Genomic DNA, 17,068 nt, shown 5'->3' with positions numbered 1-17,068 from the left:
TACTGATAATTAATTATTTAATTTGTTGAATCATCTCACGCACTCATTAACCTATTTTTTTTTTTTTGTTTATTTTGTTGATCATTCGTTTACAATAAAATAAAAAATTCAGATGAAAAAGAAGTCTCATTTTCATCAAATTTTTTAATTCAACTTGATGATCTTGGAATTACCAGTTGTTCATAACTTTTTTTTTTAGTTATTATTTTAATATTGATAGAATTTTATTAAACAATTTGTTGTTATTTTTTTTTTCATTTAATAATATTCAATTTTCTCGACGGTAGCATCAAGAGTATGCACGAGTAGATGAAAATTAAAAAAACGTCGAGCATGCTCATTTAGGTCAGAAAAAAGATTGAAAAAAAAAAAAAATAAAAAACAAAGAAGAGTATTAATTAATTCGAGATAATCACATGTTCGGCATAAAATATTATTATTTGATCTCGTTTAGAATGTTTTGACAATAATAATACTAGAAAATAAAATTGAGAGCTGCTTAAAATTAATTTTCCTTTTTTTTTTTTTTTTCCTTCTTCTTTATCGTCTTAAATATTTCTAATCAATAATTATGAAAAATCGAAGAATATTACAATTATTTTGACGATGACTCAAAAGAAAAAAAGAAAAAAAAAAAATATATATATATATCGAAAAACATTTACGAAAAAATAAAATAATATTCAAGAGTAAATTTAATTTTTTTTTTGTTTTTTTTTTTTGTATCTTTATATAATTTTTCTTTTTTTCCTTTTTTTTTTCACTTGTTTTTTAATTTTTTATTATTATTATTAATATTATTATTATTTATGGTAGATTTTTTTTTTTTTATTATTTTATCAAAGTTCAATTTTCTTCTTCTTCTTCATCTTCTTCTTGTTCATCTTCTTCTTCACCGGTGCTTTCAGGTTTATCTTCTACTTTCTTGGGTCTTCCACGTCCACGACCACCTGAGCCTGCTGATGATGATTTGGGTGATCCCTTTTAAACCAAAACAATAATAAATTAATTATTTATAATAAAGAAACAAGAGGTTTAATAAATAAAAACAATGGATAAAATTATTTGTTTACCTTCTTCTTGTGTGAACCTTTTGGTCTACCTCTACCTCTCTTGACTGGTCCAGCTGGTGCATCATCTTCATTATCAGATTTTGGTGTACGTGGTGAATTATTTTTTTCAGCAACAGATCTACCACGCTTTTTTGGTTCTTTTACAACACCAGTTTTATCTGATTTCGCTGGACGACCACGCTTCTTTTTCTGCTCTTCTACAGCTGGTGAATTATCGTCTGACATTTTTTAATAATTTATACCCTAGATAACAAACAACAAAAATTAATTAATCATTAATTTATAAAATTAAATAAACAAGCTAGAAATTAATCATAAATATATTACAAGAAAAAAAATTAATAATACACGAAAAAATATGGAGATTCCAAGAACAGCCAGATTATAATAAAAAAAAAATATAATAATAATGAAATATAAAAAATAAATAAAGGAGGGCTCTGTTAACAGAATACCTGGGCAACTATCGATTTTCTTAAAGGCGTCGGTCGATTTTTTTTAATAATCTAAAATACCGCTTAAAAAAAAATAAAAAATAAAATCTCATCTCAATTTAAAAAAAAAAAAAAATGCATAAAAAAAAAAAATAAAAAAAATAAAAAAATTACGACGCAAAGATTGTCTTTAATTTTGCAAAATAATTACGCATCATCCTATGGTCCAATAAAAATTCGTTTATCTCACCGTCGCATTGACCATCATCAAAATGTCAGAGCTTCCCGCCATTATATTTCCACAACAAAAAAAAAAAATAAAAATAAAATTTATAAAAAATTCTCATCATCACATAAAAATACTAAAAAATTATCAAAAAAAATACTAAAAATATCAAATAAATTAGTATTAAATTAATGGCGAAATAATTATTGTAAAAAAAAAAATTTTTTTCACAATAATAAAATAAAAATAAATGTCGCCCGCCATTTTCGAAATTGCCAAAGCAAAAATTAAACAAGCTGAAGTTGGAACAAAACGACGCGTGGGTCGCGACGGCGCTTTGCTACATTCACGGAGTATTGTTGGCAAATAATATACATGCACAAATAATATAACCGTGATAATAACAATAAATGAAAAAAAAACCGACGCCACCAAATATTCGCGCGTCATTTAACAACTCACCCAAGCTGACTAAAAACTATGATGAAATAAATTTATAAAATTAACAAATAAATATACTAAATTAATCACCAAATAATTATCAACAAATATTATGTATTAACATTTGTAAAATTAATGATTATTGGCCGGTAAGACGCCATTGAATGAAAGACGCGGCGTCGAGTGTGCGACGCAACACACAAACATTCAACTATTTTTTTTTTTAATTAAAAATAATAATACTTATCAACAGTTAAAATATAATAATAATATCAATAAAAATACTCCAAAAAAAAAAAAAAAAATTTATAAAAAATTATATATTGTTAGTTTAATTGAGTAAATAAATAAATGGAAAAAATAAAATGTCAAAAAAAAAAATGAAAAAATTTATGATAAATATTTATGAGTTTAACAATAATATAAAATTAAAAATAATTATTTTTAAAAAATTTATAATAAATTATATTTAATTTAAAATTTAATTTGATTATTATTTGAGTTTTTTATGATAATGCTTACCTTGGGTTATTGTAAGTTGTATTTATTTGTGATAAAATGGCAAGTTGCCGGTTCACACGTACAATTGTCGGCTTCAAAGCACACTGAGACGCGATTCGAGACTTCGAGTTGCACTATCGCAAATACCCTCTATCACAAATACAACTATATTTTAATACACATATACATGTATATTATTAATATACATATATACATCCCTTCCCTCGCCTACCTCTCAACAACCCCATACTCTGACAATTTATTTATTCGCTTTCTCCCACTATCATTGAAAAAAAAAAATAAAAATTTTTAGCTTTTTTTTTTTTCCTATTTTCTCACTCACTCTCTTGCAAATTCTATTCATTTTTTTTAATTAGGTTTTTTTTTAAATTATTATTTTTTTATTTTAATAATTATAAATATTAATAATTGTTTTTTTTTTTAAATAATTTGGTGATTTTTTTCATTATTATTTTATGTTATAATTTATTTATTTTTTTTTTAATTTAATTATTTTAAGTTGTATATTTATGTGATGGCTTTTATGAATGAGGGGAAAGTTGGGGGTAAAGGAGGGGATTTATACAGCGTGCCGTGGGAATTCCCGCCAAAAAATTACCCCTTATTTTGTGTGTTGTGTGTGTGTCTCTCCCCGATCGATCCTGTCTTCAGGAAGCTGCTGCTGCTTGGCCGACTCCCTCATTTTATATATTTTTTTTTTTTTATTTTTTTTATACTTTATTTATTTATTGTTATAAATTAAAAATAAAAAAATAAACAATTAGTTTATTTAATGAATTTATTATGATATTTTTTTTTTGTAAATTTTAGATGAATTTTTTTTTAATAATAATATTTTGAAAAAAATTTTATAAATTTTTATCGTATTATTTTGAGAATTTATTGGGATAATGAGTAGGGGTAGGAAATCAAGAGGTAGCCATGTTGGTCAGTGTTGTGGCGGGTATCTTGAGCATTGAAGATAAAAAGAGATGAAAGATTTTTTATATAAAATTTTGGTGTTTCATTGTTGCTTGTGGAGTCTTTGTTGATAATTTGTTTGAATTAATTAATTATAGATAATTGAAGGATTGAAATTTTAATTAAAATTAACTCAAATATTTGAAATTTATTTATCAAAGATTAATAATTAATTATAAATTAATTAAATAAATATTTTTGCTCAATATTAAAAACGAAATTTCATGGAACTTTTAAAACTTTTTATTATCCAGGGTTTATTAATTTTATTGTTAATTTATTTTTACTCTTTTTTAGATTAAAGTTTATTATTATTATATGCACACAGATTGAATTATAAATTAAGAAACTAGTTTAGAAAATTAAATTTCAACAGAGGGCTCCAGCTTCCAGCATTTCCAGCAACAGCATTATCCTCCCTGTAAATTCCAGCCTTTTTTTTTTTTTGCTTTTCTTTTTTTCATCAATCGATTTGCTTAATTATTATTTATTTATTAATTTTAATTAACTAATTAAACTTGAATATACAAGCAGCAAAAAAAATTACTCCAATTTTTTTTTGTAGATTTAATTTCATTGGCTTGAATATACTTTTATTTTTAAATTTTTTTCAACCCTCTACCCCTTTTTATTGTTTCAAGCCGTTGGACAGTCAATTTATTATTGTTTTTTTTTTTTTTTTTCTGTTATATTCGATTGCTTTTTTTTTTTTCTTTTTTTTTCCTTTGACAATCGATTTTTAAAGACAAAGAATAAATGTTACAACTCCGCCCTTGAATTATTTAAACAAATTTGTTGTATTTTAATCATCTCTTTATAATAAATAAATTTGAAAATAAATTTTATACAATTTATTTCACGTAAAATATGTCATGAAAATTATGTAAATTCATATTTGAGCGCAGACGCAATTTCATAATTTATTTGCATACATAAATTTTATTTGTTTAAAATAATTTTATACATTTTAATTTTTGTCTTGTTCTATTAATTATCATTGACAAATTATTTATTGATTATTATTTACCCTAATTATTACCCCATAAAAATATCAATAAAAAAAAATGAATCAAATTTTAATTTAATTATGAATGAAAAGTTTCTCAATTTAATCTAATAAATTATGCCAAAATTTTTATATATTAAAACAAATTTATTCATGATAATAAATCATTATAATATCACAATTATTTGATCATAATAATAAATAAAAATTAATAATATATTATTGTTATTATTATTATTATTATGACCAAAAAATATTGTAAACTTGGCTTTGTAAAATTGTCGTCGCCATGGAAATTTGACTTCAAACGAACCTCGAAAATGCTCCAAAAAAAAATAACAAAACATTGACGTTGAATTAAAATTTCATAACAATTAACAATTTATTGTAAACAAATATACCTAAATTGTATTTAAAGTTAAACATTGATCTCCAATATTCCAGGTAAAATTTATAATAATTATTTAATGTTTATGTGTCATATTTTATTTATCAAATATGAGTAAAAAAATTGACAAATATTTGTTGTGTTTGCTTGGACAAATTAATTAAACAAATTTTCATATTAATTTTATTGTTTATAGTAATCATGGATATTTGTCCGAATAATACAATATACATTAATAATTTAAACGAGAAAATAAAAAAAGAAGAATTAAAAAAATCACTTTATGCAATGTTTTCTCAATTTGGGCAAATAATGGATATTGTTGCAATAAAGATATTGAAAATGCGTGGTCAAGCATTTGTTATATTCAATGAAATATCAAGTGCAACAAATGCAACAAAGTTGATGAATTTAATATTATTTTGACGATATAATAATTCATTGATTTTTGTTTTTTTTTTTTCAAGTTAAGCGAAAATAAAATATGGAGACTAATCCAAGTAAGATGAATGAGAAGACTGCAGATTTAAGTCCTACCGAATGGTTTGAAAAATTCAGGTCAATTTCAAAAGAAGAAGTAAGTTTTATATTATATTTTTGCAGCTACTGTTTTTGTTTGTTGTTGATTAAATTAAATAATAAACTAATTTTTTTCTTATACAGCTTGAGTTATCAACAAAACCTCCACATTCTGCAGTATTAATATCTAGAGATGATTATATAAATGAAAATGAATATGGAAAAAAACGAAAAGCAGAGAGTGATTTGCGTATGATTCGCATGGCTCCTCTATTTGTTAGTCAACCACGACTCGAAAAAAGTAAGAAAATAACAACACTATATAATTTTTTATGATAAAAACAAAAAAAAATTTTGTATTACTCTAAATATACTAATGAAAATATTTAATTAATTTTTCAGTATGTAAAGATAGGACGAATCAGTTTCTTTCTTCATGCTTTACAGAATATTCATTTAAGAGCGATGAAGATGATTCAGTTAATGAATTTCATGAAAAAGCAAATGATCTAGAGTACCTAATTAATCTCTGTGGAAGTAATTTAACTTATCTAAATGTAAAAGAATATCCTACTTCTCAAATAATGCCAATAATCAATGCTAATTGTTCAAATCTTGAGAATCTTTATTCAAGATTCAAAGAGATAATGAGTCAAGATTTTGAAAATTGTTTTTCTAATATGTCTCAGCTTAAAGATCTAACGATTGAATGGCAATGTGAAAATTCAACTCTACCAATGACTCTAGCCAAGTCATTGGAACAAATTGCTGGAACCTTGAAAAGATTAGACTTTTTATGTATTTTAGAAGAAAATAAAATTTTCTTACCAGATCCATTGGCTTCGGTGAGTTTAAATTTTAATAAATATTATATTTATTACAATAAAAAATATTATTTAATTTTTAATAAATTATTTTTTATTTTTCAGGTACTTCCTCGACTAACCGCTTTGAATCGTTTAGAAATACGTAGTTTTGGACTAAGTCAACTATTACTACAGTCGATAGGTGAAATTGAAAATTTGACTTATCTATCTTTAATGACTTCTTGGCCGAATAATCATCCAATCCTTGATACAAGGATCAATATGCATCCAATTGGGTATTTGAAAAATCTCGAGAATTTATGTATTGATTGTGATTATGGTGTTAGAGATGAATTTTTGATTAATCTTTGTAATAATGCTAAAAGATTAAAGTTTTTACATATAACTGGCACAAATATAAGTGATTTTGGTATGAGTGCAATTAATAAATTAGAACAATTGGAAAAATTCAATCTTGGTTTAACTTGTTCGTTTCGACCATCAAGAAAAAATGAATTTATCACTGATGAATCAATTCAATGTTTATTCAATCAAAAATTGATCATCTTGAATATATCAAATTGCATCAATATCACTGATAAAGGGGTATTTAAAGTTGTTGAAAATTTACCAAATTTACAATTTTTAAATATTAAAAATACAAAGGTAACTCGAAGAGCTGTCGAAAAAATACTTAAATTAACAGAAGATTGTCCAGAACCACTTATCGTATATGAAAATACTCAATCTGCTGTACCCATTACAAGTCCATCAAGTTTTTTTTATTAATAAATCTAAAAAAATTAGCCAGTGGACATGGAGGTAGAGGCTGTGTTACTCTCATAATCATTACTGTAAATTATCGAAATTATAATAATATATAAAACAAAAATACTTATTTCGTTTCATCAATAAATAGTAAAAATATTAAAAACAAATTTTTATTTAATTTATTATTTATTCATTTATTTACAGATATATTTATATCCATCTGTACGATTGATTCTCATTATTAAAGATAAAACGATTTATCATATTAGAAACGAACCAAGTGGCTCAATTGAAAATTCATTTAATTAATTTTAAGAGATTCAAAAATAAAGAAAAAAATCAAATTCTCAATTTAAACTCATTATATACTTAGGAATATATATTTATTTTTCATCAACAATCCAAAACAACAAGAGAAAAAAAAGTGTGTAATTAATTATTGGGCTTGTTGCTCAATACAAAGTACGTTCATTTAAATAAATATATTTTGTAATCAAATAATCATGTGATTACTACTTGATGATATTATTTTATTAATGAAAAAGTGTGTGCTTAAAACAGATATTTTTATATTTCAATTAGATAATAGCACAAATTAATACTGCCGAATAACCAAATTAATAATTTCTTTTTTATTTATAAATTAATTATTATTTACCCTAGCTATTATCTCATAAAAATATCAATAAAAAAAAATAAATCAAATTTTAATTTAATTATGAATGAAAAGTTTCTCAATTTAATCCAATAAAGTATGCCAAAATATTAATGTATTTAAATAAATTTATTCATGCTAATAAATCATCAAAGTATCACATTTATTTATTCATAAATAATAAATAAATATTAATTATTAATAATATATTGTTATTATTACCAAAAAAATCATTGTAAACTTGGCTTTGTAAAATCGTCGTCGTCATGAAGGCTTGACTTAAACCAGCTTAAACCAACCCAAGTCCCAAACCAACCTCAAATAAAAACAAATAAAAATAAATAACAAGTTGACCCTGACAAAACATTGACGTTGAATTAAAATTTAATAACAATTAACAATTTATTGTAAACAAATATACCTAAATTGTATTTAAAGTTAAACATTGATCTCCAATATTCCAGGTAAAATTTATAATAATTATTTAATATTTATGTGTCATTTTTTATTTATCAAATATGAGTAAAAAAAATTGACAAATATTTGTTGTGTGCTTGGACAAATTATTTAAACAAATTTTCATATTAATTTTATTGTTTATAGTAATCATGGATATTTGTCTGAATAATACAATATACATTAATAATTTAAACGGGAAAATAAAAAAAGAAGATTTAAAAAAATCACTTTATGCAATATTTTCTCAATTTGGACAAATAATAGATATTGTTGCAATAAAGATATTGAAAATGCGTGGTCAAGCATTTGTTATATTCGAGGAAATATCAATTGCAACAAATGCAACAAAGTTGATGAATTTAATATTATTTTGACGATATAATAATTCATTGATTTTTGTTTTTTTTTTTCAAGTTAAGCGAAAATAAAATATGGAGACTAATCCAAGTAAGATGAATAAGAAGACTGCAGATTTAAATCCTACCGAATGGTTTGAAGAATTTAGGTCAATTTCAAAAGAAGAAGTAAGTTTTATATTATATTTTTGCAGCTACTGTTATTGTTTACTGTTAATAAAATAAAATAATAAACTAATTCTTTTCTTATACAGCTTGAGTTATCAACAAAACGCCCACATTCTGGAGTAATAATAGTTATAGGTGATGATGATGATGATAATAATGATTATGATCATGAAAATGAATATAGAAGAAAACTAAAGGCAGAGAGTGATTTGCGTATGATTCGCATGGCTCCCCTATTTGTTAGTCAACCACGACTCGAAAAAAGTAAGAAAATAACAACACTATATAATTTTTAATGATAAAAGAAAAAAAAAATTTTGTATTACTCTAAATATACTAATGAAAATATTTAATTAATTTTTCAGTATGTAAAGATAGGACGAATCGATTTCTTTCTTCATGCTTTACAAAATATACATTTAATAGCAATGAAAATGATTCAGTTAACGAAATTCATGAAAAAGCAAATGATCTAGAGTACCTAATTAATCTCTGTGGAAGTAATTTAACTTGTCTAAATGTAAAACAATATCCGATTTCTGAAATAATGCCAATAATCAATGCTAATTGTCCAAATCTTGAGTCTCTTTATTCAAGATTCAAAGAAATAATGAATCAAGATTTTGAAAATTGTTTTTCTAATATGTCTCAGCTTAAAGATCTAACGATTGAATGGCAATGTGAAAGTTCAACTCTACCAATGACTTTAGCCAAGTCATTGGAACAAATTGGTGGAACCTTGAAAAGATTAGAATTGTTATGTACTTTAGAAGAAAATAAAATTTTCTCACCAGATCCATTGGCTTCGGTGAGTTTAAATTTTTAATAAATATTATATATATTACAATAAAAAATATTATTTAATTTTCAGGTACTTCCTCGACTAACCGCTTTGAATCGTTTAGAAATAAGTGATTTTGGACTAAGTCAACTATTACTACAATCGATAGGTGAAATTGAAAACTTGACTTATCTATCTTTAATGACTTCTTGGCCGAATAATCATCCAATCCTTGATACAAGAATCAATATGTTTCCAATTGGGTATTTGAAAAATCTCGAGAATTTATATTTGATATTATGTTGATGAATTAATTAAAGTAATATAAAAGCCATATAACTATGTTTGGTATGAGTGCAATTGATGAATTGAAACAATTAGAAAAATTCAATCTTGGTTTAACTTGTTCGTTTCGACCATCAAGAAAAAATGAATTTATCACTGATGAATCAATTCAATGTTTATTCAATCAAAAATTGATCATCTTGAATATATCAAATTGCATTAATATCACTGATAAAGGGGTATTTAAAGTTGTTGAAAATTTACCAAATTTACAATTTTTAAATATTGAAAATACAAAGGTAACTCGAAGAGCTGTCGAAAAAATACTTAAATTAACAGAAGATTGTCCAGAACCACTCATCGTATATGAAAATACTCAATCTGCTGTACCCATTACAAGTCCATCAAGTTTTTTTTATTAAATTAAAAAAATTAGCTAGTGGACATGGAGGTAGAGGCTGTGTTACTCTCATAATCATAAGCAATCAAAAAAACTAGAATAATAATTCAACACTGCCAAGTTGCAATTTTCATTTTTTTATTATATTTGTTATTTTTTATTAGATTTATTATAATTATTTGTAAATTTAATTTTCGTTTTTTTTATCGTTTGAAATAAAATGAATAGCTGAATAGTTTTTTGTCAGACAAATAAATCAATTGAGACAAAAAACTAATACAGTAAAACAAAAATACATATCTCGTTTTATCAGTAAATAGTAAAAATATTAAAAACAAATTTTTATTTAATTTACTATTTATTTATTTATTTACAGATTTATTTATATACATCTGTATGATTGATTCTCATTATTAAAGATAAAACGATTTATCATAAGTATTAGAAACGAACCAAGTGGCTCAATTAAAAATTCATTCAATTAATTTTAAGAGATTCAAAAATAAAGAAAAAAATCAAATTCTCAATTTAAACTCTTTATATACTTAGGAATATATATTTATTTTTCATCAACAATCCAAAACAACAAGAAAAAAAAAAGTGTGTAATTAATTATTGGGCTTGATGCTCAATACAAAGTACAAACGTTCATTTAAAATAAATATATTTTGTAATCAAATAATCATGTGATTACTACTTGATGATATTATTTTATTAATGAAAAAGTGTTTGCTTAAGACATATATTTTTATATTTCAATAATTAGATAATAACATAAATTAATACTGCTAAATGACCAAATTAATTATTATTTACCCTAGCTATTATGAATGAAATTATGAATGAAAAGTTTCTGAATTTGATCTAATAAATTATGCCAAAATATTTATGTATTTAAATAAATTTATTCATGCTAATAAATCATCAAAGTATCACATTTATTTATTCATAAATAATAAATAAATATTAATTATTAATAATATATTATTATTATTGTTATTACTACCAAAAAAAATCATTGTAAACTTGGCTTTGTAAAATCGTCGTCGTCATGAAGGCTTGACTTAAACCAGCTTAAACCAACCTCAAATAAAAACAAATAAAAATAAATAACAAGTTGACCCTGACAAAACGTTGACGTTGAATTAATAACAATTAACAATTACTTGTAAACAAATATAAATTGTATTTAAAGTAAAACATTGATCTCCAATATTCCAGGTAATATTTATAATAATTATTTAATATTTATGTGTCATTTTTTATTTATCAAATATGAGTAAAAAAATTGACAAATATTTGTTGTGTTTGCTTGGACAAATTAATTAAACAAATTTTCATATTAATTTTATTGTTTATAGTAATCATGGATATTTGTCCGAATAATACAATATACATTAATAATTTAAACGAGAAAATAAAAAAAGAAGAATTAAAAAAATCACTTTATGCAATACAATATTGTTGCAATATAGAAATGCGTGGTCAAGCATTTGTTATATTCAATGAAATATCAAGTGCAACAAATGCTACAAAGTTGATAAATTTAATATTATTTTGACGATATAATAATTCATTTGGTTTTTTTTTTTTCAAGTTAAGTGAAAATAAAATATGGAGACTAATCCAAGTAAGATGAATGAGAAGACTGCAGATTTAAGTCCTACCGAATGGTTTGAAAAATTCAGGTCAATTTCAAAAGAAGAAGTAAGTTTTATATTATATTTTTGCACCTACTGTTTTTGTTTATTGTTGATTAAATTAAATAATAAACTAATTTTTTTCTTATACAGCTTGAGTTATCAACAAAACCTCCACACTCTGCAGTATTAATATCTATAGATGATTATAATAATGAAAATGAATATGAAAAAAAACTAAAAGCAGAGAGTGATTTGCGTATGATTCGCATGGCTCCTCTATTTGTTAGTCAACCACGACTCGAAAAAAGTAAGAAAAGAACAACACTATAATTTTTTATGATAAAAACAAAATTTTTTATTACCCTAAATATACTAATGAAAATATTTAATTAATTTTTCAGTATGTAAAGATAGGGGGAATCAGTTTCTTTCTTCATGCTTTACAAGATATACATTTAATAGCAAAAGAAATGATTCAGTTAATGAAATACGTGAAAAAGCAAATGATCTAGAGTACCTACTTAATCTCTGTGGAAGTAATTTAACTTGTCTAAATGTAAAACAATATCCTACTTCTCAAATAATGCCAATAATCAATGCTAATTGTTCAAATCTTGAGTCTCTTTATGCAAGATTCAAAGAAATAATGAGTCAAGATTTTGAAAATTGTTTTTCTAATATGTCTCAGCTTAAATATCTAACGATTCACTGGGAATGTGAAAATTCAACTCTACTAATGACTCTAGTCAAGTCATTGGAACAAATTGGTGGAACCTTGAAAAGTTTAGAATTTGCATGTACTTTAGAAATAAATAAAATTTTTTTACCAGATCCATTGGCTTCGGTAAGTTTAAATTTTTAATAAATATTATATATATTACAATAAAAAAAATTATTTAATTTTCAGGTACTTCCTCGACTAACCGCTTTGAATCGCTTAGTAATAAGTAATGTTGAACTAAGTCAACTATTACTCCAGTCGATAGGTGAAATTAAAAATTTGACTGATCTAATGCTAATGTCTTCTCGGTCGAAAAATCATCCAATCCTTGATACAAGAATCAATATGTATCCAATTGGGTATTTGAAAAATCTCGAGAAGTTATATATTCTTAGTGATTATGGTGTTAGAGATGAATTTTTGATTAATCTTTGTAATAATGCTAAAAGATTAAGGATTTTAAATATAACTGGCACAAATATAAGTGATATTGGTATGCGTGCAATTAATGAATTAGAACAATTAGAAGAATTCGATCTTGGTTTAATTGATTGTGATCCGCTATTAGGAAAAAATCAATTTATCACTGATGAATCGATTCAATGTTTATTCAATCAAAAATTGATCATCTTGAATATAGCAAATTGCATCAATATCACTGATAAAGGGGTATTTAAAGTTGTTGAAAATTTACCAAATTTAAAATGTTTACATATTCAAAATACAAAGGTAACTCTAAGAGCTGTCGAAAAAATACGTGAATCAACAAAACATTGTCAAAAACCACTAATGGTATATGCAAATATTAAAATTTGGTAATTGATTATTCTCAAATCATCATAATGGAGTATTCAACTTATTTTTTAAAGAGTTATTTTGTTATCCAGGGTTTAGTGTTTATTGTTAACTTATTTATACTTTTTTTTAGATTTTAATAAAATTTTTTATTATTATATGCCTACAAGTTGAATTATATAAATTAATTAAATTACATATATAAATTAGTTTAGGAAACTAGTTTAGAAAATTGAATTTCAACAGAGGGCTCCAGCTTCCAGCATTTCCAGCAACAGCATTTTTATTTACCCTAATTATTGTCCCATAAAAAACATCAATAAAAAAAATAAATCAAATTTTAATTTAATTATGAATGAAAAGTTTCTCCAATCCAATAAATTATGCCTAAATTTTTATATATTAAAACAAATTTATTCGTCCTAATAAATCATTAAAAAATTACAATTATTTATTTATAATAATGCATAATAATAAATAAATATTAATAATATATTATTATTGTTATTATTACCAAAAAAATCATTGTAAACTTGGCTTTGTAAAATTGTCGTCGATATGAAGGCTTGACTTAAAAGTTAAACCAACCTCAAAAGAAAATAACAAGTTGACGCCGACAAAACGTTGACAATTAATAACAATTAACAATTAATTGTAAACAAATATAAATTGTATTTAAAGTAAAACATTGATCTCCAATATTCCAGGTAATATTTATAATAATTATTTAATATTTATGTGTCATTTTTTATTTATCAAATATGAGTAAAAAAAATTGACAAATATTTGTTGTGTTTGCTTGGACAAATTATTTAAACAAATTTTCATATTAATTTTATTGTTTATAGTAATCATGGATATTCGTCCGAATAATACAATATACATTAATAATTTAAACGAGAAAATAAAAAAAGAAGAATTAAAAAAATCACTTTATGCAATATTTTCTCAATTTGGACAAATAATGGATATTGTTGCAATGAAGACATTAAAAATGCGTGGTCAAGCATTTGTTATATTCAAGGAAATATCAAGTGCAACAAATGCATTAAGATCAATGCAAGGTTTTCCATTTTATGACAAACCAATGGTAAAAATTTACAGCTTAAATTAATAAATATTTAACATCTTGAATTATGGCTAATTTAATTTTTTGTTTTTCGATATTTTAGAGGATACAATATTCAAAATCAGATAGTGATGTTATTGCTAAATTAAAAGGTACATATGCTGAAAGACCAAAAAAACCAAAACGTGTACCAGCACCACAAGAAGAAGAAGCTAAACGTGCTAAAAAACGTGCTAAAGAACAATCTAAAACAACAACTGGTTATACTGAAGGTGCACAACAACATACTGGTTTAATAAATGCTGCTGTACCAGAACAACCACCAAATCAAATTTTATTCTTAACAAATTTACCAGATGAAACAAGTGAAATGATGTTGTCAATGTTGTTTAATCAATTTCCTGGTTTTAAAGAAGTACGACTTGTACCAAATCGTCATGATATTGCATTTGTTGAATTTGAAAATGAAATACAATCTGGTGCTGCTAAAGAAGCCTTACAAGGTTTTAAAATAACACCATCAAATGCCATGAAAATATCATTTGCTAAAAAATAAAATATTTATCTTTTTTTTTCTCCTTATCTTAAAAAGATAGTTTTAATTCTTTTTTTTCTAAATAATAAGTTACAAATGTTTTTTTTTTTTTTTTGCGAATAATTATCAATACAAGTCATTTGTTTATTATTATTATTATTTTCTTTTTATTTAAATATAAATTCCATATACAGTGTAAATAATTAAAGTGAAAATGTTTTTTTATTTGTCGTCTCAAATTATCAATCAATTAATTAGATTAATTATCCAAATTGTATATGGTTTTTGTAATAAAAAAAAATGGATCAAACAAAAAAAAAAAGCCAGAATTTTTAGCTGTTATTTACAGTTTGTTTGTTGATAAATAAATAATTATTTTATTTATAAAATATCAAAATCATCTCTCTGAAAAATAAAAAAAACAATTAAAAATTTAATTTATCAAAAATTTATAATAAATAAATGAGGATTAATATTTTTTTGAGTACTTACATTGTTATTGTATTCTAAAATGTGTTTTTTAATTGCTGAAGTATCAACCCAGGTAACGAAATCTTCCATGTTTCTTTTCGAAAAAAAAATAAAATATAAATGATTATTTTGAGTTCTAGCTATTTGTTATGATGCTTTAAATATATTTACCTGGTTACAAGAAAAGCTGGATCTTTGATAATTTCAGTACCAACTCTAACATGACCTTGTTCAATAAATTTAGTAGCCATTTTAATATTTTGACTCATTTTACTTCTTACCATGACAACTGGTAATCTTCTTCTACAAAAACAACTTGCTGTTAGTTTTTGACAATGTGATAAATCAAATTTTTGTCCAATTAATCCCATGCTGTATAATTTTTCCAATAACATTGCACTGTGTTCAACTCTAAATGGATGAGCTGGATCAATTTCTTTAATTTTTTTTGCAATGTCACGTGCTTCACGTGATAATTTATTATACCTAAAATAATAAATCATATAATCAACTGTCTTTAAACAAATACATTTAGTTTATATTTCAATATAAAGTTTATTTTTAATACTTACATTGTATAGTCATCTCTTTTTTGTATATGATATTTTTTTAATACTTTAACTTCACGTAAATTATTATCAGCAGGCCATGATATAAAATCAACTTTTTTCAGCAATTTTTGCTCGTGAAATTTAAGTTTTCTTACCATTGTTGTTAAATTTTATTAAACAAATTAATGTTGACACGTGAATCTTGTCAATTGTTATTTATTTATTGGTTAGGTTGCTAAATATTTTGCTATTTTGCTAGACAAAACTGCTCATGCGTGATTTCCTCAGTATAAAAATGGAGTACAAGCTCTGATTGGTCAACCAAAGCTTGTCACATGGCCCGGCAACAATTTATCAACCAATTATAATCAAGTAAATATCCACCACGTGACAATTTCATTCTCGGCTTGAATGAAAAATGTGTTAACAATAATTAACATACAAAAAAAATTAATAAAATAATCTACCAACAATTACAGCTCAATAAATACATTAAATTAAAATAAAAAAATTATTTCTCCCAAAATAATATTAAAAGTTACTCAATAAAATTAATTTTTCAAATATTTAGTGTCTAAATATTAATAGATAAAAAAAAAAAAACGACATACAATCTACTCAATTTTCAATGATAAAAATAAAAAAATAAAATTCCTTGAAAATAATATTCTCGGTGACATTATTATCAAGTATCAAATTCCATAACCATCATCCCCTCCAAATGAGATAAAAAATAAATCATATCTATTAATAGAACAATATTACTAATGATATTTAAAAAAAATTAAATATCGAAATAGAACTGGATAGCTTCTCAGAAATCCGATAAGAATATGACTCAAATAATCGCAATTTTAACAAAAAAAAAAATCAACCAACAACTGTGTGTACATAGTTGGCAATGGAAAAAAAAAAATTAATAAAATAAAAAAATAGCAAGCACACACACAAAAATGGATAAAATGGATATAATGAATAAAGAAAGCGAATATTGCATGACAAGAATAAATATCTATGTATGTGTACATAGTCC

The 17,068-nt window shown here is 23.8% G+C and overlaps 5 protein-coding genes across 7 annotated transcripts; 3 read left to right on the top strand and 2 right to left on the bottom strand.

Annotated features, from left to right (window-relative positions):
- Positions 1–187: 187 nt before the first annotated feature.
- Positions 188–2,827, bottom strand: LOC122849741 (HMG-Y-related protein B-like). Its single transcript, XM_044148539.1, has 3 exons — positions 2,697–2,827; positions 1,074–1,316; positions 188–981 (listed from the first exon to the last, which is right to left on the bottom strand). Exons 2-3 carry the CDS (start codon positions 1,296–1,298, stop codon positions 847–849), a joined length of 360 nt encoding a protein of 119 aa, XP_044004474.1. The 5' UTR covers positions 1,299–1,316; positions 2,697–2,827; the 3' UTR covers positions 188–846.
- A 2,154-nt stretch (positions 2,828–4,981) lies between these two features.
- LOC122849734 lies at positions 4,982–10,530 on the top strand. The gene is made up of 6 exons (XM_044148526.1): positions 4,982–5,106; positions 5,518–5,627; positions 5,714–5,870; positions 5,972–6,414; positions 6,499–6,805; positions 9,914–10,530. The coding sequence occupies exons 2-6, from the start codon at positions 5,535–5,537 to the stop codon at positions 10,270–10,272; spliced, it is 1,359 nt and encodes a 452-aa protein (XP_044004461.1). The 5' UTR covers positions 4,982–5,106; positions 5,518–5,534; the 3' UTR covers positions 10,273–10,530.
- LOC122849735 lies at positions 8,150–13,496 on the top strand. 3 transcript variants are annotated; one of them, XM_044148528.1, is made up of 5 exons: positions 8,150–8,265; positions 11,848–11,957; positions 12,044–12,200; positions 12,295–12,737; positions 12,801–13,496. In XM_044148528.1, exons 2-5 carry the CDS (start codon positions 11,865–11,867, stop codon positions 13,431–13,433), a joined length of 1,326 nt encoding a protein of 441 aa, XP_044004463.1. In that variant the 5' UTR covers positions 8,150–8,265; positions 11,848–11,864; the 3' UTR covers positions 13,434–13,496. The 3 variants fall into 3 exon arrangements, with proteins under 3 accessions (XP_044004463.1, XP_044004464.1, XP_044004462.1); XM_044148529.1 differs by lacking the exon at positions 8,150–8,265 and adding an exon at positions 11,347–11,471 and having other exon boundaries at positions 11,612–11,957; XM_044148527.1 differs by lacking the exon at positions 8,150–8,265 and adding an exon at positions 11,359–11,471.
- Positions 13,497–13,982: 486 nt separating this feature from the next.
- LOC122849737 (U1 small nuclear ribonucleoprotein A) lies at positions 13,983–15,096 on the top strand. Its single transcript, XM_044148530.1, has 3 exons — positions 13,983–14,116; positions 14,258–14,499; positions 14,582–15,096. The coding sequence occupies exons 2-3, from the start codon at positions 14,263–14,265 to the stop codon at positions 15,032–15,034; spliced, it is 690 nt and encodes a 229-aa protein (XP_044004465.1). The 5' UTR covers positions 13,983–14,116; positions 14,258–14,262; the 3' UTR covers positions 15,035–15,096.
- Positions 15,097–15,233: 137 nt separating this feature from the next.
- On the bottom strand, positions 15,234–16,419 carry LOC122849733 (U3 small nucleolar ribonucleoprotein protein IMP3). Its single transcript, XM_044148524.1, has 4 exons — positions 16,057–16,419; positions 15,656–15,970; positions 15,506–15,578; positions 15,234–15,418 (listed from the first exon to the last, which is right to left on the bottom strand). Exons 1-4 carry the CDS (start codon positions 16,191–16,193, stop codon positions 15,395–15,397), a joined length of 549 nt encoding a protein of 182 aa, XP_044004459.1. The 5' UTR covers positions 16,194–16,419; the 3' UTR covers positions 15,234–15,394.
- Positions 16,420–17,068: the final 649 nt, after the last annotated feature.

This window comes from Aphidius gifuensis, linkage group LG2, assembly GCF_014905175.1.
Source record: "Aphidius gifuensis isolate YNYX2018 linkage group LG2, ASM1490517v1, whole genome shotgun sequence".
In the NCBI taxonomy this organism is placed as follows: Eukaryota; Metazoa; Arthropoda; class Insecta; order Hymenoptera; family Braconidae; genus Aphidius; species Aphidius gifuensis.
This window is presented reverse-complemented; position numbering and strand designations above follow the sequence as displayed.

Bases quoted from the DNA above. Each gene is read 5' to 3' on its own strand.
- LOC122849741 (XM_044148539.1), bottom strand. From the start codon at position 1,298: ATGTCAGACGATAATTCACCAGCTGTAGAAGAGCAGAAAAAGAAGCGT. The intron at 982-1,073 runs GTAAACAAATAA...TTGGTTTAAAAG, and splicing joins AAGGTTCACACAAGAAGAAG to GGATCACCCAAATCATCATC.
- LOC122849734 (XM_044148526.1), top strand. From the start codon at position 5,535: ATGGAGACTAATCCAAGTAAGATGAATGAGAAGACTGCAGATTTAAGT. The intron at 6,415-6,498 runs GTGAGTTTAAAT...TTTATTTTTCAG, and splicing joins TACCAGATCCATTGGCTTCG to GTACTTCCTCGACTAACCGC. The intron at 6,806-9,913 runs GTATGAGTGCAA...TAACTATGTTTG, and splicing joins CACAAATATAAGTGATTTTG to GTATGAGTGCAATTGATGAA.
- LOC122849735 (XM_044148528.1), top strand. From the start codon at position 11,865: ATGGAGACTAATCCAAGTAAGATGAATGAGAAGACTGCAGATTTAAGT. The intron at 11,958-12,043 runs GTAAGTTTTATA...TTTCTTATACAG, and splicing joins GGTCAATTTCAAAAGAAGAA to CTTGAGTTATCAACAAAACC. The intron at 12,738-12,800 runs GTAAGTTTAAAT...TTTAATTTTCAG, and splicing joins TACCAGATCCATTGGCTTCG to GTACTTCCTCGACTAACCGC.
- LOC122849737 (XM_044148530.1), top strand. From the start codon at position 14,263: ATGGATATTCGTCCGAATAATACAATATACATTAATAATTTAAACGAG. The intron at 14,500-14,581 runs GTAAAAATTTAC...TCGATATTTTAG, and splicing joins CATTTTATGACAAACCAATG to AGGATACAATATTCAAAATC.
- LOC122849733 (XM_044148524.1), bottom strand. From the start codon at position 16,193: ATGGTAAGAAAACTTAAATTTCACGAGCAAAAATTGCTGAAAAAAGTT. The intron at 15,971-16,056 runs GTAAGTATTAAA...TTATTATTTTAG, and splicing joins AAAAGAGATGACTATACAAT to GTATAATAAATTATCACGTG. The intron at 15,579-15,655 runs GTAAATATATTT...TTTTTCGAAAAG, and splicing joins CCAGCTTTTCTTGTAACCAG to AAACATGGAAGATTTCGTTA.